The sequence below is a fragment of the Salminus brasiliensis genome, chromosome 1 (assembly GCF_030463535.1).
Source record: "Salminus brasiliensis chromosome 1, fSalBra1.hap2, whole genome shotgun sequence".
In the NCBI taxonomy this organism is placed as follows: Eukaryota; Metazoa; Chordata; class Actinopteri; order Characiformes; family Bryconidae; genus Salminus; species Salminus brasiliensis.
The window spans coordinates 90,955,884-90,978,525 of NC_132878.1; the positions used below are offsets into that span (position 1 = coordinate 90,955,884).

The window sequence follows — 22,642 nt, forward strand, 5'->3', positions numbered from 1 at the left end:
TGGCGAGAGCTCTTGTGAAAGCACTGGTGAGAGCTCTTGCGAGAGCTCTTGCGAAAGTACTGGCGAGAGCGCTGGTGAGAGCTCTTGTGAAAGCACTGGCGAGAGTGCTGGCGAGAGCGCTGGTGAGTGCTCTTGCGAAAGCACTGGTGAGAGCGCTGGCGAGAGCTCTTGTGAAAGCACTGGCGAGAGTGCTGGCGAGAGCTCTTGTGAAAGCACTGGTGAGAGTGCTGGCGAGAGCTCTTGTGAAAGCACTGGTGAGAGCTCTTGCGAGAGCTCTTGCGAAAGTACTGGCGAGAGCGCTGGTGAGAGCTCTTGCGAGAGCTCTTGCGAGAGTGCTGGCGAGAGCGCTGGCGAGAGCGCTGGTGAGTGCTCTTGCGAAAGCGCTGGCGAGAGTGCTGGCGATAGCGCTTGCATTCGCCTGGATCTGGAGTACAGTCAGTATTCATTGAGGCGTGTTGGATTTTGCTGTTGTTTTTCTTTGACGGTCGCGGCCGACCACCAAGAGCCTCTCCAGTTTCTAGTTTCTCGTGAACACACTAATTTCTTCCTTAACGACCCGACAAAAATGCTATGATTTGGAAAAAGAAAAAAAAAGTATATTATATATATATTTATAGTACGATTTTTCAGAAGTTTCCTTTCAGAGCGTTTAGTTCTGAAACTAGGATGTTCTTTCATAGTTGTCGAGCAGACGGGCCTCCCTGATTTCTGTTCTCTTCGTTTGTTTGGCTTCTATTTTTGACCTGAAAAGGTTTGTTGGAAATAATAATAATAATAATAATAATAATAAAAAAGAGAACTATTTTGAGTACAATTTTTAAAGACTTCCAGGCTGGCGGTGTGGCCACACCTCCGGTCTGATATGGTGGGCTTTGTTTTTTTGGGGTTTTTCTCTGTTATTATGTAACGAACTGACTATTTTTATATTGTACATTTTCATGGGTGTGACGGAACCGAACCGCAGTCATCGGCATCTACTGGTTTGCATGAGACTGAAACTGTTGCATGTACAGATTACAGATGCAGTTCACTCGAACCAAACTTGTGCGATACTTCTGGTTAATTGGACAGTTTGTGTTTTATCTATTTTTTTTTTCTTCTTCTTCTTTTTCTTCCCCACCCGAGAGGCAAGCCCAGGCTGTGTGGCAGTGCAATCTAGACAGAAAGAACATCTGGTTTTTATGTTAGTTTTTTTTTTTTTTTTTTTTTTTTTTTTTTTTTTTTGCACCGTTTGAATAAAATTCTCATTGTATTTAAACACAAACCTGCCTGTTTTATTATTGCTTTGTATGTAATATACAGACAAAAGTATAGAGACACCTACACATTACACCTACAGGAGCTTTTATGACATTTTATTTGAAACCCATAGGCATTAATATGGAGCTGGTCCCCCTTTGCAGCTCTAACAGCAGCAGCAGGTCTGGAGCTCTGCAGTTACTGAGTCAGTTGGAGGTTTTTCTGCACTCTGCTCTGAGCTCAGCACTCGGCCCTGACCCCGCTCTGTAACTTTACGTGGTCTGACAGACACTCGGAGCTGCTCTCTGTGAGCTGTTCCTCCTAAACTCTTCCACTGTTCAATAATAACACCACTCACAGCTGATGGAGGAACATCTTTTTTTTATTACAAAACCACGCTGGAGTTCAGTGAGCTCTTCAGAACCTCCTGTTCTTTCACTGACGTGTGGAAGAAAGGCAGTCTGCATGGCTAGGAGCTTGATTTTATATACATTTGTGGCACTGGCACTGAATAAAACACCTTATTTCACTGATTAAGAGGGGTGTCCCAATACTTTTGTCCATATAGTGTGTTTTAAAGGTGAGGTTCACAGATTTTTAAAAACGTTCTGCTCAATTCAGTGGCTGAGATTTGAGTAAGTCGTTCACAGTGGGGGTTTGATGTCGAAGGGTTAATTCTAGAGAAACTTACCAACTCTGATTTCTTTACAGTGGTGGTGGAAGATCTTAACAAATATAGCAATGTTTTATTTAGGAGCTGTTTTACCTCACAACCCCCAGCATGTATCCCGCCACTGTGAACAGACTTTTCTCTGGAACACAGCTTTTCACCCCAAACCACTCCACATGAGTTTGTTTACAACTTAAGCATTAAATCATGAATTTCAATGAATTCCTTTTAAACTGAAATTGTTTGAGTTTGCTGATTTTTATAATAGATGTTCAGATGCACATTATGTAGTAAGGTTTTCTATATATATATATATGAAGTGAGTTATAGAGGATGAATTTGATGTGTATGTATTACCTCATCCTGAATTCCTCTCATTTTTTCCAATATTTCAGAAATTTAACCCATTTTTCTCCCCAAATTGAATTGCCATTTCCCCAACCCATACATACTCTCCCCCCATCGCATGCAATGCTCCTGACACTAGTGAGGTTGAAGACCAACACACGCCCCCTCCGACAGGTGCACAGCCAGCCAACGCTTTTTTTTCCGAACCGCCTCAACAGGCATCCAACATCCTCTAGCAGACGGCCAGCACCGGGGAGAGAGCGCCATCTACCCACCCTGGAGGGAGCAAGGCCAGTTGTGCTCTCTCTCAGCCTCGCTGCCGACGGCTAGCAGCATGACCGGGATTCGAATCAGCGATCCTCTGATCATAGTGACCATGCCTTATTCTGCTGTGTCTAAAATACATAATGGTCTGCTTAGTTAAAATCAACCAATAGACACCATTAGAGGGAAGACCACGCCCCCTTGTAAGGAAAAACAGTCCACGAAGTTTAAAGTAAGATGAATGGGGAATTTCAGGTCACCATGTCCTGAAACAGCTTTAATATAAAATGTCAACAGCAGCCAATAGAGGGTATGGCCCTGACACCACGCTCCTGCTGGAACACGCCCCCTTTAGTCGGACTGAGTGGCAAAACTGCCAATCCAGGACTGAAACAAGCAATTATCTGCTCACGATAAAAAGGTCAACAGTCAAACATGGTGGTGGTAGTGTTGTGGTGTGGGAATGAGTTGCTGTTTCAGGGCCTGGACACATGCCATATTATTAGAACCATGAATTCTGCTCTCTATTAGAAACTCTTACAGAACAGTCTCATACCACGTCACCAGGCATTCATTGTTTCTTCCACAATCAAGGGTATTAAAAATAGAAGTTTATCCTGCTGTTGTTGGAGTAACTGTCTCTACTGTCCAGGGAAGAAGGCTATCTACTAGATTTTGGAGGAGCTTTGCTGTGAAGACTTGATTGCATTTAGCGACAAGAGCGTTACCAGGGTCAGGATGTTGGATGATCACCACCCCACCTGATTCCCAACTCATCCCAAAAGTATTGGATGGAGCACCAGCCATCATTCCAGAGAACACAGTTCCTCCACTGCTCCACAGCTCAGTGCTGGGGGGCTTTATACCCCTCGAGTCCACACCTGGCATTAGGCAGCATGGTGCCAATAGGTTCATGTTCATCTGAGAGTCCATTTCTATCGGCAGTACTTCTCTACAGGGACTAGACAAGCGATGTGTGTGTGCACATCTGTGTCAGCAGTTGGTGCGTTCTAAGATTGCAATCAGTGGAGCATATTTGTTTATGCACAGTTACACTATAGGAATGACATTACATCTACATTTAAGGCATTTAGCAGACGCTCTTATCCAGAGCGACTCACAAAAGTGCTTCACTATTTACCCAAGAAAAACCCCAGCTAGTTAGAATAGACTAATAATTCAAAGATACCCCTAATCTTAGACTCGACTAAACACAAGTCAGTAAGGAGACCATAGTACTCTGATATTCACCCAAGTCCTCTCAGAAGAGGAGGGTCTTCAGTCTGGGTTTGAAGACAGCGAGTGTTGGACTCTGCAGTTCGGACACCCAGGGGAAGTTCGTTCCACCACTTCGGTGCAGGACAGAAAAAAGCCTGGACGCTTGTCTTCCGTGGGTTTTAAGGGATGGCGGGTCGAGACGAGCCGTACTTGAAGCTCGAAGGGCTCTTGGTGCAGGTTAAAATAACTAAAGACTAAAGATGATGATATTCAAGATAATAAAGATAAATAATAATGACACAAGCAATAAATTAAATTATTAAAAGTATTACACAAAGTCAAAAAGAAAAATTATCACATGTTCAAACTATTGCAAATAAATGTAAAAGTTATTGTATTGTATTTTTAACTTAACTAAGTAAACTGTTCATTCTTGAGTATTTACTTATTAGTAAATATTAATGTTCACATTTTTATTAGTAATAATTGCTTAAATTATTCATTTACTGTTTAATTACAACTAAAACTGCTCTCATTTAAAAAAATAACCAATATCTATTATCTAATAAACAATAGCTTCCAATGCATTGTACCAGTATATAATATCAATTCACTTAATAATTGATCAAAATACTGTTTATTAATATGAATAAATAAGGACACACTGTCTCTGTGTCACTCTTTTTTACCCCTTCTCTCCCCACAATCTAGCTCTTCACTTAAACATTTTCATTTAAACAGTTTACATTTCCATCAGTATGACAAAGCTGCTATCCTCTTGCCTATCTAGGGGATTTCTGGTGCGATCTCTGGGATGTTGGATCCTCAAGCCTAACAGATATTGGATTCTGCTGGGGTGGAAGTGGGAGTTCATGCCGTTATAGCCCTATAACAGTAGGGCTGTGTATTGACGAGACAAAACGCTTATATTCACCATTAGTGTTGGACACAGAGGGAATTTGGCCTCCACCTTTAACTCATCCATGCAGTGAATACACACAGTGACGGTGAGCATACGTGCCCGGAGTGGTGGGCAGCCAGGGAGTAAAGGGCCTTGCTTAAGGGCCTTATAGTGGCAGTTTGCCGAGCCCAGGTATTGGGCCCACAACCCTGTCACCAGTAGCCCGGTGCTCTAACCGCTGAGCCACCACTGCCCCATCATGACACAGGGGTTACAATTCATTGTATGGCGATTTATTGCGATACTGTAAGAATGATCATATATTGCATTTCTTTTTCATTTTTAAAAATTGTAGGAAAACTGTCCTTAGTATAAAAACACATTTGCATGAAATCTGAGTAAAGTTGACTGTTTATCCAATCAGAACAGAGGGAGCTGAAGGCTAGTGGTGAGGTTTTAACACTACAAAAAATGAATCTCTGTCTGCCATCATTCTTTACATGGGTACCATTGATTAATAATCAAGAGATAATAATCAAGAGAATTAATAATCGAGAATCGATAAATTATTAAAAATCAATATTGTGATACTTTGATATCAATATTTTCTTACACCCTCAAACAAACAGTTCTAGTGATCCAGTGTGTTCTAGTGATTTTCAGCATTTGTGGGATAGTGAATAGCGCACCGCTGTTGTCTGTACCACACCTTTACTGTTGTGTGACCATGTTTTTCAGCCCCCTCTGCTTTCTGGATCAGGGGGCTCACGGCCCTCCCCCACAGTGCCCCCAAACAGGTGCCTCTGAGCCTTTCTGCCTTTCTCAAACTGCTGTGACAAGTTTTATTCACCTGCTTGATCAATTATGGATAAGCTTTCGGCTTCCCTGCCGTCAGTGTTTTACTCATGCTGTGTGAATTCGTCCTGCAGATTCTGTACGAAGCTCAGTCCTCCTCAGGTCAGCCCTGCTGGACATAATAAATTCAGACCGAGAGTCTGATTAATTAGTCATACGAGCTCGGTTGTGTTTGGGATCGGTTTTCATTTCTTTTTTGGCTTTGCAGGTATCTGTTTCAGTGGACGTTCAGCGGGCACAGGGTGGACGCCGACTGCTCCCATCAGCTCAGGTCTGAATTGTGAATTCCCTCCAGCACTCCAGGTCTCCTCGCCGTGTGGATATTGCCTGGCTGGATTGCTGGGATATGTTTCATTGATACAGCACTGATAAGGTAATTACGCTAGTGGATACTCAAGTCGTCTCTTGTGTGCTCTTGGTTCTGGTGACCCTTCATGTAGCAGCAGCAGCAGCAGTACTGCTCTGTTAACTCTGCTGCCTGTCTTTAAGCAGGAATTGAGCTCTTTTCTTTTTTAGTGTTTTCAAATGTTACTTTTTAATCATTATATTAGTGGTTATATTGTAATAATTATCTTCTTACTATATAAGTAATGAGTAATAATTCAATTAGGAAGGAAGTAAAATTTATATTTTGCTTAGTTCCTTTTTAGTCCTTAACATTTTAGTGCCTAATTTCTTTTGTGGGTTTGATCCCGCTCTGTTTGATGTACTACAAAGGCCGGACTGCGTCACTCTTGTTCACACCTCTCAGTTTAGCTCAGGATTTTATCTAATTTTCATAAATATGGATAAAAAAATGGATAAAAAAATTATCCAAGAAGATCGAAGCCTAAAACCCTTCACTGCCTCTTACAGACACTCTAAGAACAGCTGTGGGAAGTGCTTGATAGTACGTTGTTACTGTACTAGATTATGCTGGAAGATTTGTGCTTGTACCGGAACGTTATTGAAATTGAATACTTTTACATTACAAAAACACCTTTTTTATATGTATTTATTTATTTTCTTACATTAATAGTAGAAAACACAATGACAATAAAGGATAAAGGGCAAAAAAATCTAGATACTCTACATGTCCAAATGTTTGTGGACACCCCTTCTAATGAATGCATTCACCTACTTTAAGTTGCACCCATTGCTGCCACAGGTGTGCGAAATGCACTCACACACACACTCAACCTGTCTCGTCCCCGTAGAGAAGAAGTGGCAGTAATAGAATAGGACTCTCTGGAGCAGATAAACATGAACCTATTGGCACCATGCTGCCTAATGCCAGGCGTAGGCTAGAGGGGGGTATAAAGGTAAAGGTAAAGGTGCACGTATTTGTCACTGTACAGTGTGCACTGTACAGCGAAATGGGTCCTCCGCATTTAACCCATCTGTGGTAGTGAACACACACTCACACACTAGGTTGCCCGGGAATCGAACCCACAATCGAACCCACAACCCTGTTATCGATAACCCGGCGCTCTAACCGCTGAGACACCACTGCCCCAGCATTGAGCTGTGGAGCAGTGGAACTATATGTGTTCTCTGGAATGATGGTTGGTGCTCCATCCAGTACTTTTATGATAAGATGGGTAGTTGGTGATGAGGTGGTGTTGATGATCAGTCAACATCCTGACCTCACTAACGCTCTTGTTGCTGATTGCAACCAAATCCTCACAGCAGTGCTCCTCCCCAATCAAGTAGAAAGCCTTCTTCCCTGGACAGTAGAGACAGTTACTCCAACAAAAGCAGGATCAGCTCTTTTTAATACCCTTGATTTCAGGAGAAACAGGGAATGGACAGGTGTCCCAATACTTTTGTCCATATAGTGCATATTGTTCAAGATGTCCTTTACCTTTTACCCTAAATTCCAAATAAAAATAGATTTAGAGCATTTATTTGCAGACATGACAACTGCTTAAAAACAGCTGCTCAAATAATGCCAAGAAATAAATTAATATAATAATTATAAAATTATGCAAATTTAAACAGCTCAGCACTAATATCTGAACTTTGAGAGCATTCAGAAATCCCTATGGTGAAATAAGCTTGACTGTCAATCACAGCTCTCTCACAGTCTTTCACTTTGCTGTTGGGACTTTATGCCAGTCATAATCTGCAGATTCAGGTAACTCAGTCTGACTATTTTCAGATGATGATACTCATTGATTAGCGTATATATATATATATATATCTGAGAGAATAATCTGCTTTTAAATCTAAACTCCTTTAAATGTGGATTTATCCCCTCTTTTAATGAATGAATTGCTTTGACCACATCTCTATTTCTGTCTAAATGATCCCAAAATTAGAACATAAATATCAAATTAATACTGGAACGAAATAAAATTAAGCTAAAACTCATATTTTCCTGAAAATATGAACAAATATAAACCTACCAGTGTAATCTGAAAGGGAACTGAAGAAATAAAAACCAGCAGAAATAATGAAAGTCTTTAGTAAAAAGACTGACCCCCCGTCCTGACTCGGCTGTTCCACTACAGTGTTAGAGGGATCTGAGCAGTCATCACTGCACTGAATTAACATTACTTGCTGTAGCTGAAAGCTGCTCTACACACCTCTGCTTATATAAACCATCATCTGTGGAAACCGTCTACTTGCCAATTTCATGCTTTCATTCACAGTAAAAGTAGATCATTGATTTTCTTGGTGAAAAATCAGGTCTAATACAGCGACAATCTCAGAAATGTATAAAAAAAGATGAATCTCCTGGTTTAAAAGAGAATTTCACATTTATGGCAATCACATATGATTAAGCAGTGACCACACACACACACACAAAGACACAAAGACAGTGGGCAGCCATTGCTGCGACTCCCCGGGGAGCGGAGTGAGTGAAGGGCCTTGCTCAAGGCCTAACGCTAGTAGCTTGCTGAGCCTGGGTATCGACCCCACAACCCTCTGGTGCTCAGACATCGTTCATTTACTACATTTACATTTATGGCATCTTATCCAGAGTGTCTTACAAGGTTACTCATATTACAGTAATAGGCCAATATAGTGTTAGGAGTCCTTATTGGTGTAGCGCAGCACAGTCACCCAGACTGGGAAGCGAACCCCAGTCTCCCACATGGTGTGGTAGCTCACTGGCAGGTAGTGGTGTTATCTGTTGAGCCACACCAACCACTAAATGACTACAGCACACAGATATAGCCATTTGTTTTCTGTCCAGGAGCAGGACTGAACCTGCATGATAATGCGGACATTAATGGGTTAAGTCCCACAGTGGGTCCAGCCCACCTGTAGTAAAGGTCTCATACTCTCAGACGGACTTTGCTCCACAGCTACCAGGCCTACGTTTTTATGGGAAAGCATGGCCATGCCCTTTTATCCCCCCACACACACCCACACACACACATGCATACACACACATATGCAGGGGGAGCTGGCCCTTTAAGAAACGGCCACCACAGTCTCTCTCTCTCTCTCTCTCTCTCTCTCTCTTACCTCTCTCTCTCTCTCTCTCTCTCTCTCTCTCTCTCTCTCTCTCTCTCTCTCTCTTACCCTCTCTCTCTCTCTCTCTCTCTCTCTCTCTCTCTTACCCTCTCTCTCTCTCTCTCTCTCTCTTACCCTCTCTCTCTTACCCCTCTCTCTCTCTCTCTCTCTCTCTCTTACCCTCTCTCTCTCTCTCTCTCTCTCTCTCTCTCTCTCTCTCTTACCCTCTCTCTCTCTCTCTCTCTCTCTCTCTCTCTCTCTCTCTCTCTTACCCTCTCTCTCTCTCTCTCTCTCTCTCTCTCTCTCTCTGTGTCTCTCTGTGTTGCTGTGAAACGCTCCAGTGTCGTTTCCACTATGGCGAGACCATAAACAAGCCGAGCAGGCTCCTTTTTCCCTCCCCCTCCATCATCTCAGAGCCACAGGCTCCTTCAGTGCGGCTCAGGCGAGTCCAGCCCAGCGTTTTTCTCCGACAGGCGAATCAGCGGTGGAGTGAGGAGTGTTTTTCCACAGGGCGACATGAGCGTGTGCGGTGGCGGCGCTGAGGGGCTCCACAGTCGGCTGAGGCGGAGAGGGAGTCTGGGGCTGTGCTGGGCTCTGCCTTAGACTGCAGCTGGTGGTGGGGCTGTTTGAGGGGCTGGTTGAGGGGCTGGTTGAGGGAGATATGGGGCTGGCAGAGCTCCCTCTCTCGCTTTTCTGACCCTTTGTGTTTCATTTGTTTGTGAGTTTTTTGGGGTTTTTCTGCGGCTGAATAAGAAACACTTTGTTGCTCAAGATGCTGACTGGATCTAAGACCACCTTTAAAGTGAGGCAGATGCCAGACATAAAGGTAAGACAGAAATATGAACATTTTCAGATCTGAGTCAAATTACGGTGGACAGAACAGTGTCCAGGCTGGTTTCTGAAGCCCCTCTGTCTGCTCACTGTGCTCACTGGAGCTGGAGCTGGAGCTGGAGCTAGTGTGAGGGAGCAGTGTGGGTCATATGGTGGTGTGAGGTGAAGAGCTGGTGGGATGTTGGCAGTGGACTCTGTCTGACAGTGTTTAAGGTACTTGTGGTACTCTACTCACCCAGTAGAGTCCAGTGGGAGAGATGTTCAGCACAGCACCATGACCCAGAGGCCAGAGCTCCTCTAGACTGGGCTGAGGGAGTCTTGTCTAGTCTGAGTTTTTAATGACCAGAGCTCAGACTGCACTGACCAGCTCTTAGTGGCCCAACGTGTAATCAGACAGTCCAGTCTGGGAAACAGTCAAATGACATATATATTTACACACACACACACACACACACACACACTTTTAATTTTTTTGGAGAAGATGCTACGAAGAATATCTATCTGTCTGTCTGTCTGTCTGTCTGTCTGTCTGTCTGTCTGTCTGTCTGTCTGTCTATCTGGACACATTTGTTGACACATTTTGGAGATACAGGGTTTTTGTGTGACAGCGGTGAAATATATATATATATATATGTACAAACACACCAGAACACAAGTCTACAATGTACATATATATTATATATAAAATATGGATTACAAGCACAACAGTGTGTTTACAACTGAAATAAACAGCTTAATTATATATATATATATATATAAAATATACACCTATCTCTCTCTCTCTCTATATATATGTATATTTTATATATATATATATATATATATATATATATATATATCATTAAGCTTTATATTTCAGTTGTAAACACTGTTGTGCTTGTAATCCATATTTTATATATAATCTATATGTACATTGTAGACTTGTGTTCTGACGTATTTGTATGTGTATATAAATATATCACCGCTTTCACACAAAAACCCTGTATCTCCAATGTGTCAACTTTACAGGAGAAGGAAAAAACCTTATCTTTCAATGGAAGTCAGTGTATAAAGATTTTACTAAAAAACTTTTGGAGCCTTTCTGTTGGTCCATTCATCATAAAATAATAACACAATGTAAAGAACCTGATTTACATTAAGTAGAAAAATGAAAAATGACAAAATTGCTCTATCTATTGTCCATTAAAAAAAAAAGAGAACATATATATATGTAAAATCATGTCAGAACACAAGTGTAAAATGTACATTTAGATCATGAAATGGATTACGTGGACATGAATGGCAATACTGAGCTTTTAGTTATTGTTTTGAACTGTTTTTTTTCACTGGGCAACATACATCTAATAATACATGAAAAACATGAATTTGGTTCACTGAGTTTGGTTAATTTCTGGGGGTTTTCTGAAATCAGCAATACATATTGTCCATCCAGAATAAAAATTAAACATATATGTATTTGTATATATAATAGTACACCTAGTATTTGGTTGCACCTTGACCAGACACTTTTAGTAGCCGTCAACAAGCTTCTGATCGAAGTCTGGCTCTTCTTGGCAGAAATAGTAGAAATAGAGTTAAGGTAAATGTATTAGTAAACATTTCAAAGGCTCAGTGCTACCCTGCTTTATCTATCCCGCGTTTATCTATCCCACAGCCATGCCACGACTTTAATCATTTGACTGAACATCTGGTTGTGAGGCCTTGACAAGTGAAAAGACATTTAGCCAATGTCAACATAACTGAATGAATAATATACTTTTTATTATATTATATTATATGGTAATATAACCTTTGATATGTGGCATTGTGCTGACGATGCTGAAACTGTACATGTATGAATAAACACAGGAGAGTGTGGCACAAACGAACGTAACTTGGCCTCAGTAATATTTGCACTGTTTCTAAGCATGTAAACGACTCAGTGAGAGCAGGCCAGGCTAAAGTACAGCCTCCACATGCAGGTGGGGGCAGCGAAACCTCCCAATAGAAAGTGAGAGAAGTCCATACACCTCTGTATAAGCTCATTTTTTGCTCTGAATGTCACGTAAATAAACTATATTTCAGGTTTATTGTGCAAATCTTTCCTCTCGAACTGTTAAGTTTGCCATGTTGGACATGTGTCCTCGTTCCACTGATCAGATTTAGTCAGATATATTTTGTATGTATTTAGGTTGGAAAGCTTGTCTGATTCAAACAGTGTATTTACTGATGATCCTGAGCTGAGTATGTCTCCCTGATTTCAGCGCTGCGTTACAGTAGATTAATGTAATACAGCTCTCTTCATTACCAACAGCGTGGCATCTGCTCCTCACACTCCTCTAACTAGACATGCCTTCCTCTAGCAGTCATACTCCGAGAGCTTATTGACCACGCCTAGCTCAGATTTCTGCCTCTTTCACTTCCTTCCCTCTTTACTTCAGGAGATTTATTTTAGTGCAGCCTGGTTCCATTTCATACAGATATAATTATGCCTCTACCCCATGTTTAGCTCTGTGCTGCTAAAAGAGGACTGAGGTGGAGCCCTCAGAAGCAGAGTTCCTGTGAGCTGCTGGGCACGTTTTAATATGGGATTGTGTGATTGGTTTGGTTTAGGGTGAGAAATGCTGCTTTGGGGTTATTTGTCTATTTGGCATCATTATTACTGTCCCAGAATTTTATTTTTACCTGCAGACAATTCAAGCCCACCAGCTAGGACTCTTCCATCATCTCCAGCACTTCAAGGGTAGCATGTGCTTCCTCTGAGATGCGCCAAGCCAGTCAGCCACATCCTTTTGAGCTGTCTGTAATGCAGCGTCGTTTGACAGCTTGGTGCACTTGCAGCAGAATACTAACTGCCAATTCTGTCCTGTCTTAGACCACACACATCCAGCAGGACTGAAGCCTTGTATGTATGCTTCCATGGACTCCCACCCACAGATGGCTGTGGCATCACTGGGGATTAAACTTTCTCCCAGTGATTGATCAAACGCTTAGACTGTTGCGCCACCCAGAATTTTATTGTTGGCAATGGCTGAAGCTTTTGTTGTCTGTATCGATCCGGTGTTTTATGATTTATGAATTTTATCATTTGTATCAGCCCTGAAAGTCGTTGCTGGTATCGACCCAGTACTATATTGCTCAGTATTGGTGTATTGTGTATTGAAAGGTCATTTAATGTCAGTATCGGCCCAGTGTTGTAGTATCGGTATCGCCCCAGCCTTGCTTTATTAATATCGGATCAGTTGTATTGGCAGGTAATTTTATCATTGTATTGGTCGAGTATTTTATTTGATTGCTGTTAGACCAATAGAGTCTTTCCTGAGCTTTCCTGGGCTAGATGTTTATCATCCCTAAATGTTTAGTTTGTTTTAATTATATCAGACAAAGCTTTGTCATTGTTATCAGGACAGAATTGTATCATTTTTTTCTTTTTAGTGATATTATTACTTATTACTTATTATTGTTATTTTATAAATGTATTTATTTTGTTGTTTATGCTGTTATTAAGCCCAAGTATTTTATTGATATTCATACTACAGAAGGATAGTAGTAGTAGGTCAACAAGAGCAACTACCAGAGGGGATTGTGATGTATATTTGGGCAAGCAGTAATTTGCCAACTAGTGAGAGAGAGCAGTAATTACCAAACTTTTAATATAAACTTATAATATATTATGATCGTATAATCGTAGGATTTTTCTTCGTGGTACTGCTTTATATATATATAAAACTACAGGGACTACAGATAATTGGCTTATTAGCTAACTCTAGCACATTTACATTGATGTGTGAACTGAAATGTTGATTAGTGTGTATTGTCCCTGGTAAATAATGAAATAATTAATTAGGTAGATATTGCCCCAGTATTGCGCTGTCAGTACCGAAGTGTAATTATTGATATTGGACCAGAATTGAATCTGTATCTGCCCAATCGGTTCATATCCGTGATATTGCCGTGTATGTTCGTCTCCCCTGCTGCTGAAGGCCTGTTTTCCGCCTTCTTCACTTTCCTCTGTCTCCAGTTATTTAAAGCTGCCGCAGGGGGAAAGTGCACCCTTCTACCCTGCTCACGTGCACAGCAGTCATGATGGCCTCAACATCTGGCTGTTGCTATGGCAACTGCAGGCAAGGCTGGGCTCACATTATTTCACCACAGCCATGAATATCTTGTTTTTATGTTTAGTTATATATATATATATATATATATATATATATATATATATATATATATAAAGACAGAAAGGAATTCACAGGAACGCAATCCGTGTGTCAGTTCGGCCTTGATTAGGAGAGTCTGTGAACCGGGCCACCCAGGCGCATGTTGGGGTTAAGAGTTTCTTCATTTGCCTCAGGGTTAACAGTGAAGGGAAATGAAAATACTGCATTACCACACTCTCTTTTTCTACACAGAGGCTGGAACTTCAACCACTCGCCCATTTTTAGAACAAGCATCAGTTAGCACACGCAGCGCAGTGCAGGAGTTAAACAGAACAGGAAGCCCTGAAGCTGGATGGGTGGTATTGAGAGGCCTTCAGAGAAACTTCATTCAGGTTACTTCCTCCAAAGAAAGCAAAGCAAAGACGGTAAAGTTAGAAAGATGTGATTAGAGTAGCGGACTGATCTGAAGCATAGACCAGTAACCTGTATTTTCCTCAGTCTTTGGATGGGGGGTGGGCCTCTGCTGAGCACATACTTGCACTAAGAAAAGGCTGGATGGTTATTTTATTTATTTATTTTGTTTTTTTGCCTTGAATTTGTTCTAAATTGTAATTGCGGCGCTGATCCAGTGGACTTTTAAACATTTTTGAAACAGGAAATGTTAAACATGTAACACAGGGCTGGGTGATATATCATCTATAGCAGTGTACGATTGTATACCTTTAAACAGGGATCGTCTTTCTGTCTGGTTATAGAACTGTGGGGTTCCTTTTGGTGTCATTTTAGGAGGAATAAAATGTAAAGTTAATATAAAAAGTCAGATCTATAAGAGCTGTTCTTTTAGCTCCAATTAGTAGATTGTATAATACTTACCTAAATATTAATTAAGAAAATCCTTATTCCACCCCTACAAGAAAGCAAACCTCTTTTTAGAGCTCCAGTTGTGGATCACAGATCACTGAATAAATATGCTAGTATTTCTAAAGTGACTGTGTTACATATACACTATGTCCAAATGTTTGTGGACACCCATTCTAATGAATGCATTCAGCTGCTTGGAGTTGCACCCATTGCTGACACTGAGATGTGCAAATGTACACACACACTCAGCTTGTCTAGTCTCTGTAGAGAAGTACTGCCAAAAGAAAAGGACTCTCTGGAGCAGATAAACATAAACCTATTGGCACCATGCTGCCTAATGCCAGGCGTGGGCTAGAAGGGTATAAAGCCACCCTCAGCATTGAGCTGTGGAGCAGTAGAGGGCCTGTGTTATTTGGATTGATGGTTGGTGCACCATGGGGGGGGAGTAGTGATCACCCAGCATCCAATATTTTACGACTTCCGTATATTCCAAGCTCAGTCATCTTCCATATATCAAGTATTTTACAACTATGGTATATATATTCTTAGACCCTCATATAACCTTAGTCATCTTCCATATATCAAGTATTTTACAACTAGCAACCCTACTCGCACAACTCTACTCGCACAACTCTACTCGCACAACTCTACTCGCACAACTCTACTCACACAACTCTACTCGCACAACCCTACCCGCACAACAGCCATATGTGTCCATACTGTACTGTACTTAACTTTTTTACTTAGTGTTTTACTTTTACTTAGCTTTACTATAGTGTTCTTTAGTGTGTGTGTGTGTGTGTGTATATATATATATTATATTATATATATTGATATTTCTAAGCTTTTTTCAGTAAGAATTTCCTTGTACCGTGTTACTGCTTGTTTCTACTGTGCATATGACAAACTCTACATCCTCAGTCGTCTTCCATATATTAAGTATTTTACAAGTATTTCAAACATGGCCCAGCTTTACATCTTTCCTTGTTCTGATTCAAATATTAATATTGAATCTAGTTTATTTTAAAACTTCTAATCTTTAAAATTAGTTTTTTCATTAAATCACTATCAGATACAGCATCTACAAGTAGCCTAACATGCTCATACTACTGAAACACTGACTCCTGAATCGCTGTGTGAGTGAGTGCTGTCCTAATTTCCCTACATTAAACCAGTCAAAAATGAGCTCATCCTCGATTTAGACAGGGCACATTCAGTGATTTACTGGCAGGATTATTTTCAACACTGAAGGATTAATGGAATCTTAACATGGGCTGATTTTATCAGCCAGACAGTGCACTCCTTAGGGAAGCTCCACCAGAATTGGTGTTCTGTTTAGTGCTTGGCGGCTATGTCGCTGTTTGTGATTTCCCATTTACACTTTTTTTCTCTGTCCTTTAAATGTCCAAAATGTTCCTGGCTGTGTCTCTGTCCCAGTCAACCCCTCCAAAGAATAATGCCTTCTGTTGAGGCGGAAATGTCAGACTGTGGCCCAGCTTGTTTCCATGTGGCTGGAGATCAAGGCTGATAAAAAAAAAGGCCAGGCTGGTATACATATGATACAGGCATCCACCAGCTCCCTCTGGGACCAAACCTCAAATACCAGTCACTGAGAAACTTCCTTTAAGGACATACAAGCTGGAGTCTGGTCAGACAGTCTGCTTTCTCTACTGGCTTGGGTTTAAACCTAAACTTTCAGGTTTTAGGAAATTATCAGATCCTGTGAGAGCAGAACCTCAAGTGTAAGGATATACACTATATGGACAAAAGTATTTGGACACCTCCACAGGAGCTTTTCTGACACCCTGTTTTAAATTCATAGGTATTAACATGGTGTTGATCCCCACTTTGCAGCTGTAGCACCTTCCAATTTTCTGAGAAGGCTTTCTACGAGACTTTTGAGTGTGTCTGTATGAAGTCTTGCCCATTCATCCAGAAGAGTGTCTGTGAGGTCAGACACGGACAGTGGATGAGAGGGCCTGGCATGCAATCCATATTCTTGTTCATCCCAAAAGTGTTTGATGGGGTTGAGGTCAGGGCTCTGTGCTTGGCCAGTCAAGTTTGTCCACACCAGACTCACCCAGCCATGCCTTCATGGACCTTGCTTTGTGCACTGGGGCACAGTCAGTCATGCTGCAACAGAAAAGGGCCTTCCTCAGACTGTCTCCACAAAGTGGGAATGCAGTTGTCCAAAATGTCTTTGTCTGTTGAAGCAGTAAGATTTCCCATCACTGGAAGTAAGGGGACTCAGCCAACCCCTGACAAACCACCTCATATCATTATCCCTCCTACAACCTTACAGTTGGACTTGTTGTTGTTGTTGGTGCAGCGGTGTCTCCTATACATGCAGAACCACGCTGGAGTTCAGTGAGCTCTTCAGAACCTCACATTCTTTCACTAATGTGTGTAAGAAATGCAGACTGCATGGCTAGGGGCTTGATTGTATACACCTGTGGCAAGGGGATTGAAGGAAACACCTAAATTCACTGATTAAGAGATGTGTCCCAGTACTTATGTCCATATGGGGTATCTTCTTCATTGGACAATAGATGCTGTGGTGTGGTCTGTAAGGGAGTAACACTGAAGAAACCACTAGGAGTGTGACGCAGGTTAAGGTGACACACCCTCTAATTGTCTGTTTATGGCTTTTATGAGCCTGGACTTCCCTCTCGTGTCTAGGTGAGCCGAGTGGGCAAGAGAAACGACAAAATAAGCACGAGCTGTCTGTGTATTCACTCTTGCCTGGTTCTAGCGTGTTATTTCCATGCTATGATGAAGGGAAAATCCATAACATGATTTTCTGACCTTGCACGACTCCGACTTGCTTTCTTTTAATTAATGGTGAATTAATTCGGGAGGGTTCCCCCTTCTGCTGTTGTAAAATCACAGAACATGCCGTAAGGGCTGTGTTGGAGACAAAGGAAGGAGCTAATCAGGGGAGTCATGGCGCAGGCTTTTCCCTCCAGGTTTCTGGGGATCAGATACAATAGAGCTCTGTGCAGTGATCAAAGCCTCATGTATTCTTTGTTGTGTGAATGTTCAAGGCTCCCTTGGGTTCTCGCCCCGGAACCAGGCTGTAGCAAGCTCATTGTTCATTGCGTTGCTTCTCTTAAAGGGAGAGTTCGGAAAAGAGGGCAGCTGTGGCCAGTAGGTCAGAGAAGTGGATTTGGGGATTGAGAAAATTGCTGGTTTGATCCTCTGGACCGTCAGGAAGTGTAACAGTGCTTTCCCCTCCCTCAACATGGATCTACAGATGAGCAAGGCCCACAAATGCTCCCTGCTGGGTGCTGAATTGGCTGCCCACTGCTCCGGGGGTGGGTGTTCCCTGCCACGAATGGGTTGAATGCACACAATTTCCCCCTTCAAACGGAGTCCGCCAGCATCAGCATCATATCTTAAGTAAAACTGTAATGCTGTTATATAAGTCAGGGGTCCCCAAGTGTTTTGTCTTGGGGGACCAAAGTGCAGTGTTCAGGGTGGGCCATGGGTCAGAAAGATAAAGCCATTATCAGAAGCTAGAGGGCTTTTTAATTAAAGTTCATAAAGCTGTGTTTGGGGCGTAACCATCTAAGCGTTGACCATCACAGGAAGATGGCAAGCTCTATTCCTGTTGATGCCATGATAGCCATCCGTGGCCTGGAGTTCCAGAGAGCATAATTTGGCTCAGTCATCCTCTTTCAATACTGTGTTTTTAAAAATCTGTACATTATTGCAATACATAATTTCATGATACTTCATCATACATTATGTCCAAATGTTTGTGGACACCTCTGCTAATGAATGAGGTGAGGTGAGATGAGGACGAGTTGGGGGGTCACATTCTTACAGCAGTACTTCACAATCTGGTAGAAAGCCATCCCTGGGCAATAGAGACAGTCACTCCAGCTGGATGAACTTGATTTTGGAAGAAACAACGAATGAGCAGGTGTCCCAATACTTTTGTCAATCGACATTTTCTTACACCCCTAGCATGTGCCGATCATTGGGTCCCACAAGCATATAAAAAGGTGGTGTTTTTTTGAGAGGAAGCCCTTCAGACAGTTTGTGGCCAACCCTGGTTTTCACAGATCACTGTGCTGCACAGAGGCAGTGGTATGAGCGTGTGACAAAGCACCTTTCAGTCCGACTCGGCTCCTTAAAGCAGTAGACTTGAAGTGCTCTGCTGGGCCTTTATTACCTCACTTAGCTGCAGATTGATGCACAACACAGAGGTGCATTGTGCCTTTTGGCAGCAGCCAATAAAGTTAACGACATGAGCTTTATGTGCCGCTGGCCTGCTGTGTTCCCACCGCTCCTTCTGCTGCCCTGAGCCTCTCCTGTTTGTGTGTTTGTGTTTGTGTGTGTGTGTGTGTGTGTGTGTGTGTGTGTGTGTGTGTGTGTGTGTGTCTGTGTATGTGTCTGTGGTGGTGGTGGTGGGTGGGGGGTGGTTGTTGGTATGTGCCTTGAGGTGGACTGACTGCATTCTCTGGCCACAGAAATGGGGAAGCCATGAGCAATGGAAACAGCAATGATTGTTGGCTACCTCTCACTCCAGAATCTAAGAGAGAGGGAGAAAGTGTGCGAGGGAGGGGTAGAGAGAGAGAGGGAGGGAAGGAGGCTTCTGTGTGTCACAGAAAAGAAAGGGGGAGGGGAAAAGGAGATGGAATGATACCCCTGGTGGTCATGTGATCGAGCTTGTGTAGAAATGAAACCTCAGCAGAAACTGTGACCTCGAAGTGTTTGTTGGCTCCCAGGAAAGTGTAGCCATCTTCTCCTTCTTCACTATTTAGTCTCACCGAGCGCTTAGTCTGCACAGTAAAGGTTCCAGTTAACCCCCCTAAACCCTACATCAGCCTTGAGTATTTACCCCTCTTAAAACCCACATCAGCCTTGAGTATTTACCCCACTTAAACCCTACATCAGCCTTGAGTATTTACCCCACTTAAACCCTACATCATCCTTCAGTATTTACCCCTCTTAAAACCCACATCAGTCTTGAGTATTTACTCCACTTAACATGGGAGTATGGGAGTATGCTGGACAGAGACCCAGCAGTGTGGTGCTCTGTAAGCTTTGCTAAGTGTAGATGGCTCATCACAGCAGTACAATGCACTTGAAGTGCAAGCGTCCCAGAATGCTTTGTCCAGACAGCAGTATAACAAAAAATAATCATTAATAATCAATACTGTTTTTTTTAGTTATTTTCTAAATCGATGCAGTATTGCAGAACATATCAGAATACCTGTTTTCTTACAGCTCTGTTGCGTTAACTAGTTTTCTTTATCTTGCATTAAAATTAGCTGGATGAATAATTAAATGTGACAAATATGCAAAAAAAAAAAAAAAAAAAAAAAAAAAGCAAACTAAGAAAATACTTTCTTCCCAGCACTGTAAGCACTAGTGCATTTCTAGCGATAACAGCTGACAGTACATTTACATTTACGGCGTTTAGCTGACGTTCTTATCCAGAGCGACTTACATGGGTACTCATATTACAGAGGAGGGCCAATGCAGTGTTAGGAGTCCTGCCCATTGGTGTAGCGCACCCAGACTGGGAATCGAACCCTGGTCTCCAACATGGTGTAATAGCTCACTGGCAGCTAGTGGTTTTATCTGTTGCGCCACACCAACCACCAGTACTATGCAGACGAAGTGCTGAGTCAGGCTAATAGTAAAGGAAAAGACTTCACTTCCTTAGAAACCAACAAACACTTCAAGGTCACAGTTTTTGCTGAGGTCTCATTTCTACAAATACTTTTTCACAGCGCTGTATGTGGCATAAAATGTCCTCAAAGATGGCACAATACAACTTTACCTTCTGTACCAATATTAAAATATGTAAACACTACGATATTTCAAAGAATCTTTCAAATGAGCTGTTTTTATTGAAGCTCTTCAGTTAAGATAAGAATCTAAAAGTAGGCTCAGATATTTTTTACCTTCAGTTATCTAATCCACTCTTTCCTGCTAATATCAGCCTGCTAACGATGGCCATCTGCCATAGCATCTACCACATGCCTGTACACATTACTGGTGCTAACATATGGTATGTGGAGGGTACTTAATGTTGTTTTACCCCCTAATATTCAAGTCAGACTTTCCTTTAACTTAGAATCACTTGGGGATAGAAGAATCAGGCAGGTTTTGTGAGAGTCTGCACTGGTAGTATAAATGTTTTACATAATTTAACAAATGTTCATATTCAGGCCACTTACAGTGCAGCAGTTTAACATTAGAAGTGAAGGATGTCCCAGCCTAGATTCAGTCTTTGTTGGAAGTAGGTGTCTCAGCATCATTTCCCTGAGTTGGGAAAAGCTCAGACTTCTATCACAAAAGCTAGAAAGTCAAATTAACCTGTGTTTCACTCAGAAATACATTGATGATGAGTCATTTCAGTGAATCCAAATATTTACAATAAACAGGGATTGGAAGAAATATTTAATCAACAGCAGTAAATGAACAAATTAAAAAACAAGATTGTGGAAGATTAAGAGAGTAAAATATGAACAAATTAATTATAAATGACTAATTTCATTGTAATTTTACATTTAAATTTAATTAGTAAGAGAGACAATAAAAGATCAAATAAAAATGAGACAGTTAAAAAAATAAATAGAAAAAAAATGAAACAGATATTAATAAATAAAACAGAAATATTAAAATAAATAAATAAAAACAAATAGAAATAATAATAAAATAAAAACAGAAGTTGGAAAAAATATAAAACAACCAAACAAGATGGTTAAATGAAAAAATGAAGAAGGTTTCAGAGGGCTGTGATGTGGTGATGGAATAATTATCTATGCATGTTGATGGAAGGCTAGTGTCCCTGACACAGTGGGCAAATTGAGCACTCCCTGAGAGGCCTGGTTTAGCATGTGGGCAATTCAGAATCGAGATACATCAAAGAATCTGTCAGGTTGCACATACATTTGATTCATTTTTATAATTAAAATAACTGTGATTGACCGTATGTCATCACTGTAACACAATGTGTGATTGTGTCCTTTTTGTGCAGCTCTAACTAAAACCCCAGTACTACTGAATGAGCTTCAAAGACAGCGACGCTTTCAGCCTGCCCCTTCTTTTGGGAACGGTTTCTTTTGGGAAAAGCTGGAAGTTTGCTTATCAGTGTTTCCAAATAAAGCAATAAAGAAGTCCTGTGAAGTACAAAACCATGAGCTTACATGCCGACGGCGTGTGTGTATTTGCTGGATGCCGTGCTAGGGTGGCGTCAAATCCCTTCTGACAGCCGAGAACAGTCCGCGTCAGCGCTCACCCAGGCCGCTACTGGCTTTCATATGTTGTAAAAGATTTCTACAGCTTTTCAGTGAATGATGTGCCTGTTCTCTGTTCTGCACAGATTCCTTTTGTCTGAAGTTATGCCAACAAAACTGGTGGAGAGAAGAACTGCTCAAACATGTTTCCGTTCAGAATTTCACATTGTTGGGTTCTGCTTGTTCAGGGTGGTTTGTGGCTGGTCTTTTCACTAAACTGCAGTACACCTTCATGAGCTTCATACACAGCAAGGGAAGCTCACAGCACAGTCTGAGACGTCCCTGAGTCACATCCACACCGTAAAACCTGGTGGGGGAACTGTGCTAATGAGCTTGTGGAGCTTTTTTGGACTATTTTCAGGCCTGAAATCAATCCATTATTTCCTGGACATGGATTAAAACTAGTCCTAGACCTTTTTTAACCCATTGATGCCTGGTAGGGCCTGATCTTAGCGCCTTGAGTATAACACCATTCATGTCAATCAACACTAACATTAGCACCACTGAGAGGTGAAGTTAAAAATTGAGCCACTTTGACGAGGGCCAAATTGTGATGGCTTGACGACTGGGCAAAACATCAGGTCTTTTTGTGGTGTTCCTGGTTTGCAGTGGTCAGTTC

General features: G+C 41.7%; 1 protein-coding gene across 1 annotated transcript in view; it reads left to right on the forward strand.

Moving 5' to 3' along the window:
* The first annotated feature begins 9,244 nt into the window (after positions 1 to 9,244).
* Positions 9,245 to 22,642, forward strand: part of mtmr11 (myotubularin related protein 11) — a 55,906-nt gene continuing 42,508 nt past the window's right edge. The window contains exon 1 of the mRNA XM_072692380.1: positions 9,245 to 9,765. Coding sequence (XP_072548481.1) covers positions 9,712 to 9,765 — 54 coding nt within the window. The 5' untranslated portion in view covers positions 9,245 to 9,711. The remainder of the gene's footprint in view (positions 9,766 to 22,642) is intronic.